Below are 22,034 nucleotides of genomic sequence, written 5' to 3'. Positions count from 1 at the left end.
CAACTCTTTTTTACTTTTTTGGTATCTGGGCTTGAATGTAGGGGTGTTTAAACACTGTGCCACATCCCAGCCATTGTTTACATTTTATTTTGAGACAGAATCTCACTAAATTACCAAGACTGGTCTCAAATGTGTGATCCTCCTGCCCTCCTGCCTCAGCCTTCTGAGTTGATAGGATTACAGGTGTGCACTACTGTACCTGGCCCATTCCAACTATTATTCCTTTAACTTGATGTTTCTGTTCTCTGGAAGCTGTTAGGATCTTATTTATCTTTGATTTTTCTGAAATTTCATAATCTGTCTAGGAGTAGAACAAAATTATTAGCTACCCCAAATATAAGACCCATAAATTTAAAAACCCTACACAGGTACATAGATTCATTATGCTGTGGGGGGGTCATCTAAATTCCAAAATGTAAAGGCCTTTGCTATAGCTCATTATTGCCCATATTTTCTATCTCAATTCTTCTTATGCAATTTAATCAATCTCTTTAGAGAAAGACCATGTTAGCTTTTCATCACCAAGAAAAAATACTCAAGAAAATCAACTAAGAGGAGGAAAAATTTATTTTAGCTCCTGCTTCCAGAGATTTTAGTCCATTGTCAACTGGCTCCATTGTTTGTACCACAGGTGAGAAAGAACATCATGGCAGCAGGAAGTGGTGGAGCAAAGCTATTTGCCTTATAGCAGCCAGGAAGTGGGAAACAGAGAACAGAGGAGGGGTCCAGGAACAAAATGTACCCTCAAAAGCAGATCCCACATGAGGCACTCTTCCAACTAGGCCCCACCTCCAAAAGTTTCCATCACCTCCCAATAGAACCACCAGCTGGAGACCAAGCCTTCAACACATGAGCCTTTGGGATATGTTCCAGGTTCCAGATTCAAACTATAACAAAAAACTTCTGATTTTTTTTCCCAGAATAAATGTCTATATACCAAGGGTTCTATTCACAGGGAAGGAAGATGAATTTTCAATATACAGATTTTCAATGAATGTCTAACATTTCCATCTCACCCTCTTCCTTACTTGGCATTTCCAATTTTCAAAATTCTCTGTGATCTTCCAGGACAGAGAAGCATCCTCCCAAGCTATAAGGCCCCCTCTGTCACGTTCTCTGCCCATCTTTATCAGGCAGTATCCTATCTACTTTCTGCCTGTCAGAAATATATTGAAATCTTCTTTCTACTAATTCCCTCTATTATTCTCTTTGTTATATCTTTTCCTGTTTCTTTGTCATTTTAATATCTTGGGCAAGAGGAACTAAAATTGTTTGGTTAGTCAGCTACCTTAATCCAGATGTCTGTATACTTGTTTAAATTTTAAAGCTTTCTGTGAATTTTTTGGAAAATACTTGTAATTAGGAACAATTAGCTATGAACTGGATGAATCTACATTGTTTACCCATTAGTAGAAATTAGAGGATTCATTAGAGTTAAAACTTAGTGAAAGAGATTGGTAGATAGTGATGAAATCTAATTCTCCATTGCTCTGTGGAAAGATGGCTTTAGTCTAACACTAACAATCAAACAATGGATATGCATAAAATTGACTAAAATGAATAGGTTATTTGCCGTACTTCATTTTATTTGTTTATATTTTATCCTAATTTATTTTTGAGTGGGTAACTGCTGAGATACTATGGAAAAGAATGATGAGACAATAATCAGCATGAGGCTTTCTTTACTCACTGTCATGGTCATAAGCAAGAGTTAGGAATTTTCCTCTGAGAAAATAACATTTCCATAGAAACATTCTAGTACTGAATTCTAATCAAGAGCCATGTTGAAATTTTTTTCTCTCAGTTTTACAGCTATTGAAACAGGACTGGTCTGCCATTATATCATAGAAACAGTTATTTGGTGTTTATCTCAAGAGAGGCCCTGGCCACACTTGGGCACAAGAGGCACTAAAATGCCAAGTTAACTGAGGACAGGATTGCAATTTAGGATTTATCTAATCTCACAGTGAAATGGTCTTCCCTCCCTCACAGTTTTCTTGCTAGTCTTTTTATACCCTTGGTGATTCTAGTTTTGCAGTTTTTAAAATTCTGCACTTCACCCAGGCCACTTACTGTTTTTCCCAATACTCACATTTAGTTCACTTATTATAGGCTGAATGTCTGCTGATTATATCACCTCTGATTAATCTGCTTGCCCTTAATATACTTGTATCCTTACATCCTATCCTGCCTAACCTTTACCTTTGAACTTATGTACTGGTTTCTGTGATTCATTTTCTATATTGATATTCCTGTGAGCCAGTCTTCAGATTAGCAATCCACTGGCTACCTGTCTGTGATCATTTCCTTGCCATCTACCTTCCAATGAGTCTGTTCTGACCACTGTTTCTAGCCCTTTTTATCATTATCATCTGAGCCTTAATAATAATCATTGAACTCTTGTCTACAATTTATTTCAGTATCTACTCAAACTGAATATGATTCATCTTTCCCTAAAATCCCCCCACTGCTTAATTTTCTACAATGTTTGGAATATTTTTTCCCTCTCAGAATAGTCATTTGTTTCTTAATTTCTTTCTTCTTTATATTTTAGTCCTCGCCAACAAATCTTGACTATTGCTACTCTCTCCTCACTACTACCTCAATTTTATCCTTCCTCCATATTAGATCATGAATATTGCTGTTTAGGTCTCCATTGAAAATGGAATGGATTTTGTGGAATGCTGAGGGGGTATCCTATTTAAACTAAATGGATTATACAAGCTATTCCAGCTGACATTGGTTCAGCTTTGTAAAGAATTGACAATTTATTGGTTTTATCTGTACTAATGTTTTAGGAATCCAAAATTGAACTAATTTTTAAGTTGATTCTATTCACAAAGGTAAAATTTAGTGATTTGCAGGTATTACCAGTAGAAGTATGTTCTTCTCCATATGTGCCAAAACACCTTTCACTTTAAAAGTATGAAGGTTGCAAACTAAGAAGACACTTCCCAAGGCAAAGCAGTGACATCCAGTATATATTTCTACCCTTCCTCTTATTCAGATATCACACTGATTTCGCCCGCACTCAAGGGGAGCAAATTCTAAATCTTCAACCAAGAGTTCTTTCTGTCTGACATATATACAAACTGCTTTTTGGTTTGTGGCTTCAGCTGCTATTTGTATAACCTGTCACTGTCTGTATTTCTGTGTTCAACTTGTGGTCAGCTGAAAGCCTTTGCTCAAAAAGAGTTTCCAAATTCCATATTGCTGCATTCCAAGCTGGTCTCTGCTGCTGTTTTACTCAGCAGCCCACAGCTATGTCATGTTATTTGAAGCTACGCTTTACTGCATCTTTTAGAGTATTTCTTATGCCACCCCTGCTTGTGGTTATGCCATAAAACTCATCATACCAAGGATGGTCTTCTGTCATTGCATCTCTTCACATGTCAGCAATGAACATTGCTTTAATGGTGATAGACCATCTGACTTCAAGAATTTCAGTAGTGGTGGTCCTCTCTTGCCATTTCACATTAAACATGACTCTGGCTCCAACAATAAAACAGATCAATGAGGTAAATGTGACATCTGTGGTGGTTGTGAATTTTCAAAATTTATGCAAAAGCTGAACACAACTTATATTATTCATTGATGAGAATTCAAGAGGCTTTTATTTTTCTAGCCATATTCTATATGTTCAGGAAACAGAAAGTTGGAAGAGAGGTCCATTTCACCTCTTTACATTAGTAGTTATGTATTTATGATGACTTACCTTGCCCTTTGATATCTATCTTAAACAGATTTCACCCTCATCCAGAGGACAAGTCCATACCAACTCTGAACCCAAAAACATACCTCCCTTGGAGGAGCTTACCTACAAAGGGAAGAAAAATTAGCATTAAGTTATAGGAGGTAATATTTGGTAAATGTTACATGATTTGTCCAGCCCAAAAAATCATATTAAGAAAAGTCAAAAATTGGGCTGGTCTGTAGTACAATTTCACACTAATGTAATTACAAACTCCCTAAGCAAAATCCTTTCCTTTTTTACTTTTATTTTCTTATTTTGTTTTCTGCTTTGCAGTTACTTACATTGTTATACAATGGTTTTTAAGTCAAACTGCCTAGGAAGCAGGATTCAGTGATTGCTTTTAGCTCTGAATGTGATAGAAAATGGTGGTTGTGGGGCTGGGGATATAGCTCAGTTGGTAGAGTGCTTGCCTCACAAGCACAAGGCCCTGGGTTTGATCCCCAGTACCCAAAAAAAGAAAAGAAAAGAAAAGAAAAGAAAAGAAAAGAAAATGGTGGTTGTGTTTAGTTTCCATGTTGAGCATTACGCATAACTTTAGAAATCTTTCAACATATCTACAATGGGGGATGGAAAGTTCTGACACTCACATCAGAGATATCCAAGGTGCCAAGTTCATTTGGTATTTTTTTGCTGATTGTTGCTACTTCTGCTCCAATACTGGCAGTAGCAGCTCCCATGGGATGCTGTGATCAACATTGAATGTTCTTCTTTGCTCAGTCCCAGCAACTGGCACACTCTGTTCGGCAACCAACACATACTGTGCTTCTCTTATTGCTATGTTTGAAGCCTTACTGTCTGCTATTATGTAGTGCTATCTTTGCACTACAAGGAAACACTATATTATTTGCATGTTCATCTATGTGTGTGAAAGATGGTGTCTAGTTCAACACTCTCCATAAGGTAAGCACTCAGTGTTTGTTTAGATGATAATACTCTGGATGACCCTCTCTCCAGACCTTTTGTTGATAATCAGAGCATGTTGAATTAAGGTTCTTAATAAGATTAGAAGTGTGTTCAGTGCCACCTTTTGTATTAATTTTATATCTGTGACATGTTAATAAAGCTAATTTGGGCAGCACTACTTCACTCACTGATACTGGGATGCTCATATCTTGCTATATTGGGATCACTTGGAGATTTTTTTGACTATTTCAGGGCATAAATGCTGTTATTTTATTTGAAGATCCAAGCTGATTGTTGATAGATGATGGTGGTGATAGCAGTGGTTTCAATAAGAAAAATAGATTAGTTATTCATGAATATTAAAAGAGAAACTTTTTTAGAGAGAGGCAATTTGCTGATTTTACAAGTCCTGGTATGTACTTGCCTCCTATTGAGAGAGATGAAGTACCAATTTCTATAAACAGATTAACTCCAAGAATGACAGAAGAAAAGGTGAAAACACACGATGCAGGGGACCTATTTTACCAGGAAAGAAAAAAGAGGTCTTAGCCTTCTTGATCTATAAATAATGAACTAGTTGAAAAACTAACAATAGAGCAGTTTCTTAAAGTGTGGTTCAAGGAGTGCCTGTGGTGCCCTAGTAGACAAACTGAAAAGTCAGATTCTAGCGTCCAACCTCAGGCCTAAACAATCTAATTTGTGGGAGGGGAAAGCCTGGGATTCTACATTTTCTTACGCAGCCTTAGTGATTCTGAGCACACCACAGTTTGAAAATCACTGACTTATATGATCTCTCACTCCTTGGATTCCATTGATTGGTTTCCTGCCTGTGGCATATTGAATCCTTAGCCTACCTGTACATGTTTGGTCTCCAGAAAATAGATCCAGTTAGGATCAGATAAAATTCTGGCTTTAAGGAATAGATTGGTGATAGTATATACTGTTGTTTGAATGTGTCCCCTTCAAATTCATATGTTGCTAATATTAAAAGGTAGGTATTAAAAGGTAGGGCCTTTAAGAGGTAGATAGGCCATGAGGACTCCTCCCTCATGAATAGGATTAAGTTCCCCATAAAAAAGGCTTCCTGAGGCATTCAGCTCTCTTGCCCTTCCACCTTCCACCATGTGAGGACTCTAGAGGGCACAGCAACAAGACACCTTCTTGGAAGCAGAAAACAGCCCTCACCAGACAACCAAATCTCCCAGATCTTTTAACAGATATATATATATAAATTAGGGGCCTACTGTGTGCCAGGCCCAGGGCTTGGCACTAGGTATGAAAATATGAATGAGGTGTGGCCCCTTCCCTCAAGAGGCTTGTGAATCATGTCCTATGAATCATCTAGTACAATCAAGTATATTAACCATGAAATAGAAAATGAATTAAATTCATATAAAAAAGTATCCAATAATTTTGTGGGTTTAAATATTAGGAAAAAATATGTTTGTAGTAATATCTGGAGAGTCAACTAGCAATAATGGATGTATCCCTCATGTCTGCACTGCTAATGAATTGTTTCCAACTGAGATCCCTGTAATCTGCAGGTGCTGTTTACCATGTAATTTTACCATAAGAAACAAGGGTGTAATCATTTAATAAAGTGTAAAGAATTAGATTTTTTTCCCCTTGAGCAAAATTCCTGGCTGTGGCCAACATTCCTGATGCCTCCTCCCTTGTGCAATAGGAAAGCAATATTCTAAAAGAGAAGGCTGTTTTGTTCATATTCTGCAACTTGCCTCTGGAGGCCATACTAATGAATGCAAAACTAAAGCTAAAATCCTGGACTTGTTGTATAAACAGGAACTGATTATTGTCTTTACCATTATACTATATAGAGGATAGTTTATCCTTCTACCTCTGAGACTCAAATCAAAGCACTGTGAATGGGGAATCTCTTTCCTTTGAAGCAGCATGTTGTATTGTTTTTCTCTGTTTTTTACTGAGAAAATAGAAACCATTCAAAGCATTTTCCCTTGTAATGAACACTCAACTTATGAATATCCTGTACCCATCAACAGCGTCTCTTGTGGGACTTTGAGATATCCCTACTACACAAGGAAACTGAAGTTGTTTCTGCTGTCTGTCGAAGTTTGTTTCTCCATCATCCATCTTGTTCTGGGAGCTTGAGTTCTCACAAACTGTTGTCAGACACTTTGGAACAGTAACTACATGAGCATTTTGTCCCACTATCACCACCAGGACATAAAGTATGTGAGCCCCTGTCAGACCTCCTATAGGAGTTGCACTCATGAGGGAGCCCAAAGGCCATGAAGAAACCTCTGAAGTTGTAGTTGGTGTTAGCATGGAAGTTCTCCATTTGCATTTCAAAATACCTTTTCCCAAAAGAGTTACTTTTGATTAGGCAGAGGGAGTAATGGGAGGGGAGAGGAGGGGAGATGGGGATAGGAAAGATAGAATGAAACAGACATCATTACCTTATGTACATATAGGACTACATGACCAATGTAAATTTTACCTCATTTATATATGACATATCAAAGTGCATAAATGCATTCACTGTCATATATAACTAATTAGAACAAATTTTAAAATTTAAATCCCATTTCCCTAGGAATAGCATTATCCTGTACCCATATAGAACTTGGTTATATAACAAATTCACATATCCACACTGCACCCAGGAATCAAATAGTAAATGAATGGCCTCTAAGCCACCAGAAAACATCCATCTTACTTATTGCAAAAACCATTCAAATTTACACTCACTGCCTTTTTATTCTGTTTATACATGAATCTGATGCGTTTTAACTCGATATCAAGCCTATAGCAAATTATAAGCAGCAAATTTGAAGGGACTGGAAAATATATTACAAGTAAAAGAAGTGAAACCTCATAGTTGACAGCAAGGTAACATTAAAAAGAAGCTTAAGAGCCGGGCATGGTGGTGCACACCTGTAATTGCAGCAGCTCCGGAGGCTGAGGCAGGAGGATTGCAAGTTCCAAGCCAGCCTCAGCCAAAGTGAGGTGCTAAGCAACTCAGTGAGACCCTGTCTATAAATAAAATACAAACTAGGGCTGGGGATGTGGGTCAGTGATGGAGTGCCCCTGAGTTCAATCCTTGCTACCAAAAAAAGTTTAAGAACTCAAAACCCAACCACAATGAAATACTACTTTACATCCACCAGAGTAGCTAAAATAAAAGTTGCTGACAATACCAAGTGTTGGTAAAGATGCAAAGCCCTAGGACTCTTGTATGTTGCTGGTGGGTATATAAATTGGCACAGTTACTCTGTTAAAATATTTCAGTACTTTCTTATAATAGACACATATCATATAACCCAGAGGTTACATTCCAGGTGTTTATACAAGAAAAATTAAAACATATCCACACAAAGACTTATACACAGATGTTCATATCAGCTTTATTCATCCTAGTCCAAACTGGAAATAACCCAAATGCCCATCAGTGGGTGAATGCATTTTTAAAGAGTGATAGAGGCATATAATAAAATATTGTTGACCACTAAAAAGAATGAACTACTGATATATGCGACAATGTGAAAGACTTGCAGATATATTCATTCATATGTATAAAAATTATTTGTGAGATGCTAGTGTAGAATGGGAAAAACTAAGATATGGTAATAGAAATCAAAACTGATTGCTTGGGACAGGGTACTGGGGAATGACTAGAAGGTGCACAAAGGAAAAGTCTGGTGTGATAAAAGTGTTAGGTATCTTGATTTGGGTGATGGTTACAAAGATGTATACATTCGTCAAATCTCTTTAAACTGTATGCTTAAAATTGATGCATTTTGTTATATGTAAATTATGCCTCAAATTTTCATAAGGTACAAAAATTTAGAAAAGGAACAAATCCTTCAGATGATCAAGTCTAAATTTCTTAACATGATCTACTTCCATAACATATTGAATATCCCTTGGTTCATTTCTCACAATTCCTCCCCACCTCCTACCACTTATTCTAAACTATTCATAGATGCAAAAACTGCTATTCTTTTTCCTCTGGGTCTTTAAACACAATTCTCCCGTTGCCTGAAATACATTTTCAGTTTCTCATTTATCACTATATCCTTGATATTTTTCAGGATCAAATAGGTAGCACCTCTGCCAAGAAATCTCATCTACTCCTGCTCTGTATTAGGTGCTTCCCTTCTTGCTCCCAGATAACTTTAATCTCCTCTCTAGCAAATCGTGTATTACTATAATTGTAATCATATAATTGTAATAATAATGAACCCCCACAATTATAGTGGCTAGGGCCATTTATAGTATTGGCAAGTAGTCCTGCACATATTCAGTAAGTCCTAAATTAAGACTAATTTCTATTCAATGTAGTTGAAGTAAGTTTCAGCACTCAAAAATTTTCAAGAAAACTCTTCTATCCAGAATGACTTATAGAGTTGCAAATGATTGAGATTTTATTGTAAAATAACAGTCTGATTTTAATCTATTATTAGTGCATGAACTTATTTATATTGTGTACTAAGTAACTTTCTGTGGATCTAGCCAGCCATCATTATGTTGATTCTGTGAGAAAATGCATTTTACATTTCGAACAAGTGACTCAGAAATCCTGCTCAGTTGAACCATGTGAAATTGCTGATAATCAACCATTTTTGAGAAGAAGGAGGGTTGGCATAGTCCGAAAACTTTTTTTGAAGCCACCAGGTTGTTTTCCGAGGTGCTGGGGATTCGAACCCGGGCCCGTGTGCTCTGCAAGCTGAGCTATTTGCCCACTCCCTACAACCATTTTTGACATACAAAGTGGCAATTTCATATGCTTCAATATAAGTACATTTTGAAATGCAATCCTATGTATAAATTAAATATTACCTGTATAGTCACCTATTAATTTAATATTTAATTGATTAATGTACCCTCCAAGATTCTGACCCTAAAAAATGCTAACCTTGCACCTTAAGGCTACTGGATATAATTGTTCCATATAAACAGTAAATCACAGGGCTTTCAACAAAGTTTGTATGGAAAATTAAAGCTTTCTTGGGTTCAACTTATTTCTTCCAACTAATAAGAGATGCAACAGAATGAAGACTCTGGAATTGTTCTTTTTTGAACTGACACTAGAATAAAATGCAGATTCATTTGTTCTTTTTTCAGTTCCAAACTACCCTATCTATTTTGATGATTAATTTTTTAAATAGTAATAGCAAACATTTAGTGAGTGCATATTATGTACTGGTAGGTGCTGTGCTAATCCTACAACTGCTTTATGAGCAAAGAACTATTATTATTCCAATTTTCAGATAAGGAAATTAAAGCTTATATGATTTGTCTAAGATTACACAGCTAGTAAGTGGTTGAGAAGGAGTAGAATCATTCACATATGAAACATTATTTTATTATGAGAGATGATTATAAGACAGAAAGCACCAAGTACCAAAATGAGTCTTTCCTTTCTTTTAACAAAAAAACCCTTATATTTTATTAGGATACATTTTTGTATGACAACTTAGTAATTAAGGATGGGAAAGTTAACTTTTCCTTAAAAGTTATTGAACAACATAGCTGCTCAATTCACAATAGCCAGACTGTGGAGCCAACCTAGATGCCCTTCAATTGATGAGTGGATAAAGAAACTGTGGTATATATATACTATGGAATATTACTCAGCCATAAAGAATGATAAAATTATGACATTTGCAGGCAAATGGATGAAATTGGAGAATATCATGCTAAGTGAGATAAGCCAATCTCAAAAAGCCAAAGGACGAATGATATCACTAATAAGTGGAGGTTGACACATAATGGGGGGGAGGGAAGGGTTAGAGTTAGGGTTAGGAAGGGGGGCAAGTATGGAGGAAGGAACTACTGTATAGAGGGTAAAGAGGGGTGGGAGGGGTGGGGGGAAGGGAAAAAATAACAGAATGAATCAAACAACATTGCTCTATGTAAATTTATGATTACACAAATGGTATGCCTTTACGCCATGTACAAACAGAGAAACAACATGTATCCCATTTGTTTACAATAAAAAAAAAAGTTATTGAACAAAATAGGATAAGTAATCTACTTATTTACGTGCTCAAAATGATTTTTCTAGACCACAAGTGTTGTAGGAGTCTTGGAAAAGGAGAAAATAATTTTTCACTTTGTCATAACTAACTCCCCCAAGAGTGTTGACAGAGAGGATGCCTAAGTTTTGGATGGCTGACACTTGGGGGGGGCATCAAAAGTACAGCATAAATAGGAATGTGACAAAATCACTGGTGTAAAATAATGAGGTACAAAGAGGAGTAGCAAACTCGAGTCTAGTTCTGGGCAAGCATCATTAATATGTGAGGAGAGTTAGAAATTTGGGGCCAAGCCCTCTGAAACCATGGACATATGTGACCTGATGTATTACTCATTAGATATTCAGGGCAGAAGAAAGAAGATTCAGAGATTAACTGAAATTTCATGACTATGTGGTTCAAACAATATTGGTATCAAAATTAAAAGCATTTGTATAATGGAGGACAAGGTGAACTCTGGCTTTAGACATGTTGACTTTAAAGTAAAGGCAGACATTCTATTGAAAACCAGTTGCTTTTTGTGTTTTTGTTGGTTTGTTTGTTTTTTTTTTTTTTTCTTTTAATGTTGGCTATGGCTGACTAGGGTCAACCTTTCACTCATTTACTTGTTATTTGCACAGATGGCCCTGCTGAATTTCTTCTTCCCTGATGAAAAGTCATATTCTGATGAGGAAAGTAGGCGTGTTCGCCGCAATAAAAGAAGCAAAAGCAGTGAAGGAGCAGATGGTAAGTCTACTCAGATGATCCTTTATCACTTCTGAGTTATCTCTTAATAAAAACCCTTCATCATATCATATATTGTCCACAGATCCAAGGTCACAGAACATTTCTCCAACCTAATGTACCAAAAGACCTTTGATATAGAACTAAACTGTACAAGGATCTTCCTTCCTCCAACTCCAGATACCTTTAACACTTTCTCAGTATGTCTGAGAGCCAAAGTAGCATTTATGTCTCTCAGTATCACTCTCCATAAGGGTCTCCTCTGTCCTGGGGACATTTAACATCTTCTAGGGCCATCAAAGGAATTGGTCATATTTTTGGAATTGAGAGAGTGTTTCACCATGCTGGCAGTTACATGATTTTTTAAATTCCAATAATAATCATATCAATGTTCATATCTGCTACCATGTCCAAATCTAAAGTAAAGCTTCTAGAACTAGTCTATATGTTTTTACAGGGTAAGGACTCAATTCTCTTTCTATAACCTCAGAATCCGGACTAATATCTGGCTCATTGTTGGTGATGTTGACTGCCCCCTCACCAAGGCAGTGCTGTGTAATAGTTTTGAGTTAACTAGCAGTGCATTCTGTGGAACATAAAAAATTTGTTGAGCTAGCTCCTGGGCAGGGTCTTTGAATCACTCATTTCAAAATCATCATGTGACAGAATGCTACCCCTTTGGCACAAGGGTTTATAGAATGCATAGCTCTGGGCTGCTGCAAAGCCATCTGGATTCAAAAACAGCATGTGTCTGGCTACATCTGCCAATGATATGTGTCTGGAGGGGGTTACAAAGCAATATGATTTTGTAAAGATTAAAATGAGATTTTTAAGCTGACATTTGTCAATGTGAGTAAGGGCTAGTGGTAGAAGCAGTTCCAGAAGGTGGGAGCTGTTGAAGAAATGGGGCCAGGATTTTGTCAATAGAAGCAAGAAGAACTGGATGAAATCTGAAAAAGAACTCAGAATAAAGACCCTGTAATAAAAAGACAGAACAATAAGACAGGTAGGGTTTTCTAGTTAGTGAAGGTGTCAGCAGCAATGGGTTTTTTAATGGAGAACTGGACCAGTGGGACCATACTCTAGAGCAGACAATTTACATACAATTGATGATCAATTTCAGATCTAAGAAATGTAATCCAAGAAGCAAAAGGCAACTATTATGCAGCCAGTCTCTGGCTGGATAGAACCTGGGGACTGATAGTCATTATCCTTTTCATCTCATAATTATCTCACCTTCTGTTACATGTAAATCACTCAATATTTGGTTCTTCATCAGAGACTCTTCCCAGTACCACCAAATCCTTCATAATTCCTGGTTGCTGAGGAGTAAATGAGAACAATATCACCTTTTACAGTGAGCATTTTCTTCCATCCCTCTCCAAGTGGAAAGTCAAAGGGCTTCTAAGGTTTACCTCTTCATCTAACCATTCTTGTTTTCTCTTTAAGAAGACAATTTCCTCTTCTTCCACAAATCACTTTATCTAAATCTGGCTACCAACATCTCTAATACTAACCTTCCTCGGAGTGTTTATTCTGTTTTGATACAAAACAGTTTTTCTCTCTCTGGTCAAGACCAAAGTCACTCATTAATTTTTAGCACTTCTAATCTGCTTCCCTCCTGATCTGAATCTGTACCTTGTCATTAGATTCTGGTCCCTCTGTGCCAATGCCAAGTTTATCATGCCATCCGGGTATTTTTCATTATTGAATATAGCTAGAAGGAATCCAAGTGTACCTTAATAGTTAGGGATATATACTGTCTTGGGGTCCTGGGATTTGATTAGTTGTTCAGCCTTACACAAAAGGCTATGGAACCATTTCTTTAGATGTGATGAGTGTCCCAATGAGTTAAAATGGTATGAGCCAATCCAAATCTCCTTTTCTTTTAAACCATTCATGTTATCCTCCTGAATATATGCTTTATTTATTCAATACGTTCTTCAAATATTTGTTGAGTAAATTCAGCAGCATATATACAGTAGAATAGAAATACCATAAGAATATCTTGTTTGGTTCACTTTTATATCTCCACTGCCTAGAAAAAGACATGGCACATGATAGACCTTCAATAAATATTTCTTGTTCCCCCTAGGAACTTTACTTCTAGTGCAGAGACAGACAATAAACAAAGTTGGTGATGATAAGTGCTGTTAAGAAAAATATATCCAAGAAAAAAGATCAGAGTAATGGGATATGCTGTAAGGTGATCAAGGTAAGGTTCTTTGATACAGGAACATAGGAGAAGAGACCTGAGTGAAATGAAGGCCCAAGCCATGTGGATTTCTGGGGGAAGAAGAAACAAAATTCAAAAGCTCTGAAACACAGGAATGGTATATTCCAGAAAGATCAGAGTAAAGCAAGAGTGAGAGGGAAGGAGATAAGTTCAGAGGCCAAAACCCAACCTCAATCCTTATCGGCCAAAGTAAGTAATCTGGCCTTTATTCTGCATCAGATGGGGAACCACTAGATGGGCTTGAACAGAGAACTGATAGGCTTTGACTTGTGTCTTAACAGAATTCTTCTGACTACTTTATTGAAAAGGGGTGCCAGAAGAAAGGACAGAAGCACGGAGAGTCATTAGGGAGAGAGTAATCTAGGCAGGAGATGATGGTGGTTTAGACCAGGTTAGAAGTGGTGTGGGTGGTGGGAAGTGATTGGATTCTGGAGAGATTTGAAGAAATGGCTGAGGGGATTTTCAGATGGATTAGATAAAGGATATGAGAGGCAGAGAAGAGTTTAAAATGACCCCAGGGTTTTGGATTTAAGGAACTAAATGAGTATAATTGGCATCTCTGACATTTGGAAGAAGAAAAGAGAAGTATAGAGGAATATGGGGAAAGAATCAAGAATTTTGTTAGGTACATTAAATTTGAAGTGCCTATTAGCCAGTTGGATATATAAGTTTACATTGTACATCTCTGTCTCAAGACAATGAGCTGACTTGTATTCAAATAAAGGACTTCTCACTGAAGAAGTGTGTTAGATTGTAAACTGTTCTGAACAGAGTAAGAGGTGGGGATAGTAAATCAAAAAAGAATAATTAAGCTCCGCACCCCCCCAAAAGAAGGAAAACAAAAAACTATGCAAAGGAGTTGGGGGAGTCTACCAGGCATTAATTCTAAATGCACAAGTTACTTGATCATATTATAATAAAAATTTAGCAGTCCATTTCAAGTTTCATCACAAATGTCAAAGAAAATATCATTTGTCTTGAAGAGTTAAATAGTTTCAGGAAGAAAACGTTTTTCAAAGGTCAAAAATAGAAACACATTTAAAAGAGAACAGAAAAAGTCAGTTCTAGTTCCATGTATTTTTTTTATCTGTTACTGTCCTTTGATTTCACCTCAATTCCCACACTATTTTATTGATAACAAGCCTTCTAGACACTAACAGAAGGAACACACAGATGAATAAGGCCTCAGAGATGCTTACAGCTTAGTAAAGGAGCAGACATTTATAGGCAATAGCTAAGAATGAAGCAAAGGTAGAGTGGTAAATTGGGTCCTGGCATTTTACCTAACATGAACCAGTACATTGAAGATACTCAGGCATTTGTCAAATGAACAACTTAACAAACCAATAAATGTGGGGTCTAGATTTTATATCTAAAACTATAGTTATTATGCTTAATAATCTCCCCTAATGCCTGTGGGAGAAAAAAATATCAAATGTTAGATTAAAAGAAAAGGGAAGGAATGTGGTGACCCTCAGGAGCTTGCATAGGTTCACCCAGAAAAAATGAGATTGCAGAAGGCCATTATCTTCTTTTCAACAGACTATTTATTAAACTACTTGATGGGAAACATAACATAGGCTGTCTAACTTGCCTTCACAGAAAAGGTCAGTGGTTATGTCCAGGGTGTATCCAAACTTTCTAACCCATCATTCAAGAATGATGAAATTAATATCAGTTTCTCCTTTCAAATTACTCTATAAATGAAGGCATTGACCATCTAAGCAGGGGTCCCAAACACAGGGTTAGTTCCCCTCCAAGATTTATAATGAACTCTTAGAAAACAAGTGAATTTTTTATTTCTTTACTACATATCTACCTTAAATTCATAGCTTTTGTCTTGGGTTGACCAGAATTCATAGTTGCTAATTATATGAGGCCTTTTGGTGATTATTATTATGCAAGGAAAGCATGATCACTTCATTGTTGTACTCAGTCACAACAATTCCAGAAACCTGTGTTAAGATTTCCTACTGAGGTCCATCCTTGTGATGTGTTTCTGAAGTAATATCACCTCTTAAGTGGCTTGCCTCATCATCCCCTGTAGGCTGCTCCAAAATGTAGATCATATTCAGGAGGTTATAAGGTCTTGGAACCAGATAACAGGAATCCTTAATTCCCAAGAAGGTAATTTCCTTTTTTTCCTGTAGAGCATCTTTAAGAGTCAATCAAAATCCTTTTATCTCTCCACACCCACCTGTCTCCAGTGTTTCTGCCCTAGTAAGGTAATAAAAGTGCCACACAGTCTAACAGAAAATGTACTATATCAAGTTGCAATGTATGGATTCCAGCACTGTTGCCTCTGCCACCTTACCACTCACGTGACTTTGGAGAAGTCATGTCCCTCTGAATTTCAGTTTCCTTGTCTATAAAATAGGGATAATTACTGTGACTTACCTCATGAGGTTGTTGTGTTAATCAAAATATTAGAAAATATAAGTATTAAAAAGTACTTCAATAATTGTTAAGTGCTATTATTACATTCTTTTTGGAAAAGGAACATAATAGTATGGTGTCCCAGACATTTGAGGGCACTTATATGTTCATTAATTTATGGTCAACCATTATAATTTCTACACTTATGTTCTCTTTCAGGCAAATTACCTATTTTTGTTCTTATTGGTGCTATATAAGCCCATAAGAAGAAGACTCCAAGTGTCAAACTGTGGCCTACCTCATCACAACAAATGGTCACATCTGCACATCCCTTTGTGCAATCTCTTACTTTCTGGCTGGCTTATATATGTGTCTGTTTTTAGTATCTCTTGGAATTTTTTCTTTATAGTTCTTACTTTTGAACAGGTCAAAATAGTGTTCTTTTCTACTATTATAAAAAGTGTAAGGAGATAAACAAGATTGAAATATACCTTTTGTCCCTGTTTCTTAAAAATAACAATAGAATAGGGGATAACTACTATTAAATTTATAAGATGGACAATGAAAGGCTACAGAGTCAAAGAAAATATGTTCTGTCTCTACAAATGTTAGCTAGAATTACAAATTGCCCTCATTCTAGTATTGCTCTTCTATTTATTGCTTTTCAGTGAGACATCACTGTGCTATTACCAAATGAGAGAGACTAAAATTATTTCGAGAACTGATAGATTTTCAGTGGCTTGTTCACAATACAAAATTAAACCTTTTGAAAGTTTACCATGTGTGTGGACTTGAAGTGGATTTTTGATTTCAGATGTAGAATCCCCAAGATTGCCTGGGGGTCGCAGATGCCAGCAGCTTAAGTGCCCACAGGAGATCACTTAGAAAGTGGCTTTGTATCAATAAGACAATAAGTAAGCCAAAATGTCTTAGCTTGTTTATATGCCAAAATACCTTTCAAAGCCCTACTTTCATTGATAGGACTAACCCTGCAGTAAATGATCTCAACAAGCCATCAACTATGACACATGATTAACAAGCATTTTTAGAATACCAAGTATTTTAGCCATGCCCAGTGTCACACTTCCAGCAACTTGAGAGACTGAGGCAAGAGGATCACAAGTTTAAGGACCATCTCAGCAACTTAGTGAGACCCTGTCTCAAAATAAAAAAGTCGAAAAAACTAGGGATATAGTTCATGATAAAGTCCCTGGGTTCAATCCCCAGCACCAAAAAATAAAATACCAACTATTTTAGAATATCTAGTAAGATGTATGGTAGGCTCTTTAAATGATATAGCTACCAGACTCCTGTTTCTTACTACCTAAGGCCTAAATTGAACTAGGGATAGAGGTTAGTGAAAGCTTAACTTTCCTAGAAATATTTACAGATTTTTTTAATTAAAAAAATAATGCATTCTCATTGGGAAAACATTATAAGCAAGAGCTGGGTGTGATGGCACAGACCTGTTTCACCAGTCACTAGGAAGGCAGAGGTGGGTGGATCACTGTGACCAGGACATCAGGACCCCCATAGGCAACATAACAAGACCTGTCAAAAAAGTAAGTAAATAAATAAATAAGCAAAACAGAATCAGGTAAGGTAAAACAGGAACATGCTACCCCAATAATAAGTGTCATAAAGGTAAGACATTTTGGCAGAATCTCTTACTTGCCTAAAGGAGATGAGGAGACCCAGTTGACCTGAGGTTCTCTGAAGTACTTCCAGTCTGTCTCTATTTCAAGTTCCTTCCAGCTGTTTGTTTCTCAGTATTAAGGAAAACCAAAAGACATGGATTCTAATCCCAGCCCTGTTACTAGTAGTTACACTAAAAGTGTGACTGTAGGCATATCTTACTTCACTTCTCTCAACCAATTTTCTTTAAAAGGGTTACACTAGAATTAGTGATTCTCAACTGTGGTGTAAGAGATTCAAACCCATCTAAGGAGTTTTTTCAAAGTATACATACTGCTAAAAATTCTGACCATTCTATACCCCACTAAGGAAACTTTAATAAGCTAGGTGGTATTACTGATGAGAATATATCATATCTCTCAGATGCATTATGATAAGAAAAAAATGTTGAACTACTGGAATAGATGGTCTAATTGTTTCCTTCCAATTCTGATATAATTTGTTCCTAACTGTTCCTGATTTCTGTAATATCATAATAATAGCCAGGCTAGTTTTAACCAATCAAATAAGTCTGAATGATTAAATACTCAGGGTTTCAATTTGGATAGTCAATGAGCCTTTTCATTAGCATCCATGAGAAGGCTCAGTAAGGATTAAGAGCATGCAAATGGTTTCAAGAAGTGAAGGCTAAGAATCTTAATCTGTTGGCTAAGTAGTGAAGTGTTAGGTCCCTCATGTATGGCATCTCAAAATATCATAGGCAATTATAGATGTGTAGCCAGAAGACACCTGTCGGCTCTGTAGTGTATTACTTAGGCAACTCTGCCTTACTTTGGATTTTACTTCTTGACCTGCCCAGCCTCTTTGGTCTGAAAGGTAAGGAACTACCACAGCTGCTTTGTTTTTGTTTTTCATTCATTCACTTATTCAATGAATGTTTATTAAGTACTACCTGATTTTGAATCACTGTTTGTTGATCATTTCTCCAGATGTGAGGGATACATGGTGAACAAGATTAAACCCACCCTCATCAAACTCACAGTGGATGATTTTAATACATTGTAATGAGTGATACAGTGGGGTAGGTGCATGGTGCTATGAGGCACATGGTACCTGTTCTACATTTTGGATGTCATGGAAGGTCTCCTAACAGAGGCAACATCTGAGCTGCAACATGAAAGATGCCAGAGTTAGTGAGCCAAATGAAGATCAGAGGGAAAAGTGCCCATGGAAAAGAGAATATACTTTTAGGGAGCCTGGCTCATTTAAATAATGGAAAGAAGTTCATGTGGATAGAGTATCAGAGGTCTAAAGGGGAAGTGATGATAAATGAACTGGCCAACAGAGTTCAAATCATGCAGGACTTGGAATCCATTTTATAGAGCTTAGAAACTATTCTAAAGGCAATGGGGGAAGCACAAGATCAATGTCAAGAATAGATTATATGGCAGATATCTTTAAATACTAAATGCACATTATATGAACCAACAATTCCACTTCTATTTCTAGATATACCCACATGTGGAAAATCATTTGTCAACAAATATACTCTTTGCTGTACAACTGGTAATAACACAAGATTGAAAACAAATGCCCATCATTTAGGAATTGATTTAATGAATCATGAAAATCTTTAACTGGTACCACTGGTTGCTCTAGGGAAGAAAACTGAATTTGGAGGCTGGGGTGGAAGGGAAATGACTTAATTTCCATGTTCTTCTGACTTTTGAATTTTTTTAAATTTTTTTTAGTTGTATATAGACTTAATGCCTTTATTTTAATTATTTTTATGTGATGGTAAGTATCAAACTCAGTGCCTCACATGTGCTAGGCAAGCACTGTACCACTGAGCTACAACTCCAGCCCCTGACTTTTGAACTTTTTAATGTGTATTTCTATGAATTTAAAATAAAGAAATAGATAACATTTATTTTAAAATGTAAATAAAATGAACATGGTATTTACTTTTCTAACCATACTGAAGCACATTAGCAAAAATTTTATGTTATAATAATGTTCTATGCTAATTAGGAGGTAGAAAAATCCATATATATTGCTGGAGAGGATATAAATTATTATAATCATTTTGGATATTAATCCAAATCTCTACTAGAATTAAACATTAGGATACATTTCATCCAGCATTCACAGGTTGGGGAATCTATCTTATGAAATTGAGAATACAGAGTTGAGGTCATGTATATAAGGATGTTTAGTATAGCACTATTGTAGGGACACAAGGAAGGATAACTCTAATACCTACTAGTAAGGAAATGGTCAAATTATGGCATAGCCAAACTAGTAAATATTATGCAGCTGTTAAAATGAATGAGAGTTCTATATATGGATCGAAGGAATGACCATGTTCTACTGCTAGGTTTTTAAAGAGCAAATTTCAGAGTAATGTGTGTGATTCCATTTTTATTAGTAAAGGGAACGATTTTAAATCCCTAAAACATTAATGTAAAAATAGTTGTGGAAAAAAGCACCAAATGGTAATTACTGATTGCCTCAGATGGCAGTTGGGTGGGAAAGGGATAACTATTATGTGATTCTTTATGTAGATTTTATATTGTCTGTCATACTGCAATAATCATATGCTACTATAATGTATAAAAATAGTAGACAAAATAGAAAGAAAAAAAAAACAAAGGCAGTCAGGAGGCTGCTGCAACATGACACAAAGGGAATGAAGGCAGCTAATCTAGGGTAGCAGCAATGGAGACAGAAGTAGACAGTTTACCTAATAAGTGGAAAATAGTAGGACTTGGTGATTTGATTGAAGGGAGGGAAAAGAGAAGTCAAGGAAGCCACCTAGGTTTCTGGCAATGTGCTGTACTATCCACTAAGATAATGATCAGGGGAGGAAGATATATGGTTTTAGACAGGTTGAGTTCCAGGTACCTCTGGGAAATTCAATAAGAGAAAATTATAAGCAGTCTGAGATGTTCATCTGAAGCTCAGAAAAGATTCCTGGGCTGGGAATATAGAAATGGATATCATTAGCTATGTTATCTCAGTTACATGTGACAGATAGCTGGCCTAGACTGGCTTAAGTTTTTAAGAAAAAGGAAGGGGTGTGATTTATTGACCCATTTAACTGCCAAGTCCCCAATGCAGCTGTCTTTAAAACATGGCTTAACTTTGGGCTGAAATGATGTCATCAGGACTTTCTTGACTATGATTGCCTTTGAGTTGGGCTCAATTTTTAGACAGGTTCACCCTCTGATATGGAAAAGGTGGCTACTCAGAGCTCTTAGGTTTGCATCTTCCCCATTTAAACCCAGAGGAAAGAGTATTCTTCATCCCTCTATTGAAGTAGAGTTTTTGGAGTAGAAGGTTTCAGGATTAAACCAAACAAAGTAGGAAATAAAAGGAAAGGGAAGAGAAGAACGGAGTAAGAACTAGAGATTTATTAAGCATCTGCTGTTCATAAGGCACTGTGTTATAGTATACCCAGGGACACCAACAAAAAGTATAATATGGTTCCATGGTTCTGGAACTCAACGTTTTAATAAAAAGAAAATCTTGTAAATAATTCACAGAGGTGATAAGTAGTGATATAGAGGCATGATAAGATTGCAATGGGAGTATAGAGGAGGGAGCTTCAGAATGGCCTAATACATTAAATATATCTCTGAGGAGAAATACACAATGGCTGGCACATATTAAGGCATGCATAAATGAATGAATGAGGTGACATTTGAATTGGATTTTGGAAGATGAATGGGACTTTGATGAAGAGCAGTAGAAAGTTCATTTCTAACAAAAGAACAGCAAGGACAAAGGCTAACCAATCTCCTAGGTTTTCTGACTCTCCTCTTGGCATGAGAGACTTGGAATAAGAGCTGAGTGGAGACAGAGCTATTGGGCAGAGAAAATGTGAGAAGAGCCCAGAATAGCCTGAGGGGGCATATTTTCAAATGTTCCCTCAGGTACTTAATAAATGGCATTTTAATCCAAATTATCTTCGCATTTTTCTCACTTAACTATGCCTTTTGCAGTTAATTCCCTGATCTGCTTACCAATCTCTGGTACAATGGAGCAAAATACATGTAGACTCCTGACATATTTTAGAAGCATTAGTTGATCCTACTTTCTTTCTTGTTCAGGACTCTTGGCTGACTTAGAAGACATAGATTCTAAGTCGTTAACATGTAAACAGATGGAGAGAACTGTTTTTGAAATGGTGAAGAACCAAGAATAGGCCTTGGTTTGTAGCTCAGTGATAGAGCATTTGCCTAGCACATGTGAGGCCCTGGGTTCTATCCTCAGCACCATATAAAAATAAACAAACAAAACAAAGGTATTTATAATATTCATGATATAAAAAAAAAACAAAGGTATTGTGTCCATCTACAACTAAGAACGAAATCAAAAAATAAAAATA

General features: G+C 36.6%; 1 protein-coding gene across 6 annotated transcripts in view; it reads left to right on the top strand.

Moving 5' to 3' along the window:
* EDA (ectodysplasin A) overlaps positions 1-22,034 on the top strand; it is a 374,177-nt gene that overhangs the window by 285,797 nt on the left and 66,346 nt on the right. For all 6 annotated transcript variants that reach the window (XR_013761242.1, XM_079124916.1, XM_079124915.1 and 3 more), the window contains exon 2: positions 11,295-11,400. Coding sequence is in view for 5 of the 6 variants with exons in the window: in XM_079124916.1 (XP_078981042.1) it covers positions 11,295-11,400 (106 nt within the window). In the remaining variant the exon portion in view is untranslated. The remainder of the gene's footprint in view (positions 1-11,294; positions 11,401-22,034) is intronic.

This window comes from Sciurus vulgaris, assembly GCF_902686455.1.
Source record: "Sciurus vulgaris genome assembly, chromosome: X".
NCBI classification, from domain to species: domain Eukaryota; kingdom Metazoa; phylum Chordata; class Mammalia; order Rodentia; family Sciuridae; genus Sciurus; species Sciurus vulgaris.
The sequence above is the reverse complement of the archived record's forward strand: the minus strand, read 5'-3'. Positions and strand labels throughout refer to the sequence as shown.